Source organism: Eriocheir sinensis, unplaced genomic scaffold, assembly GCF_024679095.1.
Source record: "Eriocheir sinensis breed Jianghai 21 unplaced genomic scaffold, ASM2467909v1 Scaffold505, whole genome shotgun sequence".
Classification (NCBI taxonomy): Eukaryota; Metazoa; Arthropoda; class Malacostraca; order Decapoda; family Varunidae; genus Eriocheir; species Eriocheir sinensis.
The window spans coordinates 102501-106971 of NW_026111838.1; the positions used below are offsets into that span (position 1 = coordinate 102501).

The following is a 4471-nucleotide window of genomic DNA, read 5'->3' on the forward strand; positions in this document are numbered from 1 at the left end:
ATAAACTATCAATCAATCATCAATCACAAGCTCGTGTCGCCAACTGCCGTTGAATAACTCTCGTACACAGCGGGCTGTGTACGTTTTTATTATGTTTATTACAGCCAGCTTGTTTGTTGGTCTGTTTAGTGCAGGGGTCACCAAACTACGGCCCGCGGGCCGGATCCGGCCCGCGACGTCAGATCATCAGGCCCGCCGACGGTACTTAAATTTGCTTGATAAAACGTATGGAACACGAGATGTTGTGATATAATTTAAATTTAAATATTAAGTTTAGAATACTAGGAGATCTTTGTATTTGTATTGAATCTCAAAATAAAAATAGTTTTTTTTACTGAATTCGGTACAATGTCGGCATTTCTAGTATCCCGAGTCCCAGTCCCCGGCAGTGGTCCGCGTGTGTTTACAGTGGTGTCGTGGACAGTGGCAGCAGCTCCGCGCCGTCAAAGAATCGCCATCAAATGACTAAAATCAGCGAAGGTAAGAGTAACGAGTGACTGTTGGCAGCACCATTACACTGCCCTTGGATGGTGCTGCACTCAGGAGAGGAATAAATGTGCTGTGTTGTCGGCCATCACGCGGTGAAAGCCCGATGTGTAAAGAAAAGTCCAGTAAAAAAAGTCACAACGTATGTCTTCCCTGCGGAGAACAGCCCTGCGTTCGGGTTATCTGTAGCCCTGCGCCCTGTACTATTATTTTTGCTCATTAGCGTAGAACTCAAATAATATAATATGTCGAAGTTATAAATCACAATAAATCGTACCAATAACAGCAGTAAAAACTGTAGGAATTTGTCAGGTCTCGGCAAGCAGCGGCGGCGCCGCGGCGACCCCGAAAGACTGTTGCCATCCTACGATTATTGTTATAAATATCATTATTATTATAATAATAAAAATTATTATTATTTTGTAGCTAAAACACCTTCATAAGTTTATTTCCACCTTTTCATTGTGTTAGTTGTACTGTGGACACGTAAATCAGGTGAATAGGCTATGTTTACGTCGGCAACGATTCTCTAGCTGCGCGCTCATTGGTTGCGGCTGCGGTATCTTGAACTGTGATTGGTCCCTGTGAAAAAAAACACAGATGGAGGAGCTTTGAATACACGAAATGCAAATATAAAGCTGAAATTCTTTACATATGTGATCGATAAGTGTTCAGAGTAGCGTAATATGACTAATCTTGGTGTGCAGTTAACAAACTGAGTGCAAGGGAGTGTGTTCTAATATTTAGGAATTTAATTATGTTTCTAATTCAATGTATCTTTCATTTTCAGATCCTGTTCTTTTCACCCTTCGTTATGGCTACTAAGAAAAGAAAAGTGGACGCCGAGTGTCGTGCTTTCAATGAAGAATGGGGAGTAAAGTACTTCTTTGTGGAAAGTTCGAAGGACCAGAAAGCTACTTGCGTGGTATGCAGCGAAAGTATTGCCGTTCTGAAAGAGTACAATCTTCGGCGTCACTATGAAACAAAACATCTATCAACATATTCAAAGTTTTCTGGAAAGTTACGCTCTGAGAAATATGAGTCCATGAAACGTGGTTTAGAAACTCAAAGAAATCTCTTCAAGAGAAAGTTTACTGAAAATGAAACAAGTTACAAAATAGTGCATAAGATGGCAGAGCGAGGAAAACCGTTTACTGATGGCAACTTCATCAAAGAGTGCATGATGGAAGCAGCAAATGACTTGTGTCCTGAGAAAGCCAATTTGTTTGGAGGTATCAGCCTTTCGGCAAGTACAGTTGTGCGGAGAACAGAAGAACTTGGAGAGAACATAGTGCTACAGATACGCGAGAAAGCTAGGAACTTCTTGTGGTATTCTCTTGCGCTGGATGAGTCTACTGATCTCTCGAGTACGTCACAACTTCTCGTGTTCATTCGTGGTGTCAATTTAGACTTTCAGATAACGGAAGAGTTGGCATCCGTTTGTAGCATGCATGGAACAACAACTGGAAAAGACATTTTCACGGAAGTGCAGAAAACTTTGCAAGACTATAACCTTCAGTGGAATCAGCTTCGAGGTGTTACAGTTGATGGAGGAAAAAACATGGCTGGAGTGAGGAAGGGTCTGGTGGGGCAGATCAGGACTCATTTGGAAGATTTGCAAATTCCGGGCGCTCTGTTCATACACTGCATCATACATCAGCAAGCACTCTGTGGGAAAGCCTTAGATATTTCTTGTGTACTGAAACCAGTCGTTTCTGCTGTGAACTTCATTCGGGGACATGCACTCAATCACCGTCAGTTCCAGGCTTTTCTTGAAGAAATTGATTCTGATTTCTGTGACTTGCCTTATCACACAGCAGTGAGGTGGCTCAGCTGCGGTAAAGTCTTGTTTCGTTTTTAAGCTCCGAAACGAAATAGATGTTTTCTCACTGAAAAGATAGAGCTGATCCACAGCTGTCAGATCCTACCTGGCTGTCAAAGTTGTCATTTTGGTCGACATCACATCCCATATGAATGAACTGAACCTGAAACTTCAGGGAAAAGATAACCTTGTCTGTGATCTCTACAGAATCATCAAAGGATTTCGGAGAAAGCTGTCATTGTTTGAAGCACAACTGGAAGGAGAAAACTTCTCTCATTTTCACTGTTTCAAAGAGTTTTGTGCTACAGTCGCTGAAGATGTCAACCTCGATTTTCCGAAAAAGATTATTCGTGACTTGAAGAAGCATTTTTTGGAGAGATTCTCAGATCTTGACAGAATTGAGAGTGATATTCTTCTGTTCCAGAATCCGTTTGGTTGTAACCTTGACGATGTGTCAGTTGAACTACAGTTGGAGCTCATTGATTTGCATGCAAATGACTTGTTGAAAGAGAAGCACAGAGAAGGAAAACTTGTTGAATTTTACCGCTGCTTACCTGATGCTGAGTTTCCAAAATTGAAGAAATTTGCCGCTGGTATGGCATCAGTGTTTGGAACAACTTATGTCTGTGAGCAAACATTTTCAAAAATGAAGTATGTGAAGTCAACACATCGAACGAGATTGACTGATGAACATTTGAAAGCAATTCTCTTGATTGGATGCAGCAATTCCAAACCAAACATTGTTGATATCTTGAAAGCCAAACATCAGTTTCACAAATCTCACTAACCTTTTTTGCTGCTTAGTTTGTGATATTCGAACATGTGCACACTATGTCTGATGTAGCTACCTTTTTGCTAACGTTGCCTTCTTTGATAACTTTTTAGTAAATAAATATGTTGGTTATCTGTTTTTTTTTCTGCAAGATTCTGATGAACATTTGAAAGCAATTCTCTTGATTGGATGCAGCAATTCCAAACCAAACATTGTTGATATCTTGAAAGCCAAACATCAGTTTCACAAATCTCACTAACCTTTTTTGCTGCTTAGTTTGTGATATTCGAACATGTGCACACTATGTCTGATGTAGCTACCTTTTTGCTAACGTTGCCTTCTTTGATAACTTTTTAGTAAATAAATATGTTGGTTGTCTGTTTTTTTTTTCTGCATTGCACGCCACTCACCCATAATTAACATGGAATGCTAAACTAAGTTTGTAGTCTTTTTTTCCAGAGCTTTCGTTCTGGCTTGCAAGTATTGAACGGAATGATTATGCGGCCCGCACTCGTCATTCTTTCAGTTATCCGGCCCTCTATGAAAAAAGTTTGGTGACCCCTGGTTTAGTGTATCAGCTAAAGCTTTGTTAACATAAAAGATGCAGAACATGCAGTATAGCACTATACAATACAGGTATATAATACTTATAACAGTAATAATATCGTCATCCGGAGGCGTTTGAACGTTGGTTTTTTTTTCACAGCGTATCGCCGTGCCTCAAAATGATTCGCGTCGGTGTTTCTAAATATTCGTGTTTAGCAAGATAACGGAGGCTCCTTTGGTTATTTTTGATATCGCATCTTAATCTACGGTATTTTCTACGTTTATCAGTAGGTCTGTTTTTCTTTTAAACTTGGTAATAAAAAAAAAAATGATCGTTTTGACAAAAATCCTCAGGGGGGGGCAATTGTGGCCCGGGTCGGAACTTGTAGGGTTAAGACCAGAAGTCAAAATAGCTACTAACAATTATTTAACAGCAAGTTAAATCATTCTTAAGCTGCTGGAGAGCAAAATAAAGCAGTGGGCAAAACAATACGAAACCTCCCAGGCTGTGTTTTGCCTGTTTGGGCCCCTCAGGAGACTGTGGCCCGCGGCACATTCGCCCCTCAGTGGTTACACACCAAGCACAGACGCAAAACTTAAAACATAACCAGCAAAGGGTAAATACATTTTTTTTCTACCAGCAGGTACCACGTTTGGACATTTGGCTCCAAACGACAGCCGGTATTAGTTTTTCCCGAAATAGAAAAAAAGGAACCGAGTTAAGTCAAAACAGTACTTGTCTCCGATTCGCCGCCGGATAGCCAATACGGTCCATTATTTTTTTTTATTTATTTTTTTTTCATTGCGGCCTATTGCGCCGGTAGGCTTCTTCCCGGTGGATCCTG

At 40.6% G+C, this 4471-nt stretch overlaps 1 protein-coding gene across 1 annotated transcript; it reads left to right on the plus strand.

Annotated features, from left to right (window-relative positions):
- Positions 1-319: 319 nt before the first annotated feature.
- LOC126992835 (general transcription factor II-I repeat domain-containing protein 2-like) lies at positions 320-2347 on the plus strand. Its single transcript, XM_050851663.1, has 2 exons — positions 320-480; positions 1277-2347. The coding sequence occupies exon 2, from the start codon at positions 1301-1303 to the stop codon at positions 2345-2347; it is 1047 nt and encodes a 348-aa protein (XP_050707620.1). The 5' UTR covers positions 320-480; positions 1277-1300.
- The last annotated feature ends 2124 nt before the right edge of the window (positions 2348-4471 follow it).

Excerpts from the sequence above, each read along its gene's own strand:
- LOC126992835 (XM_050851663.1), top strand. The coding sequence starts at position 1,301 with ATGGCTACTAAGAAAAGAAAAGTGGACGCCGAGTGTCGTGCTTTCAAT.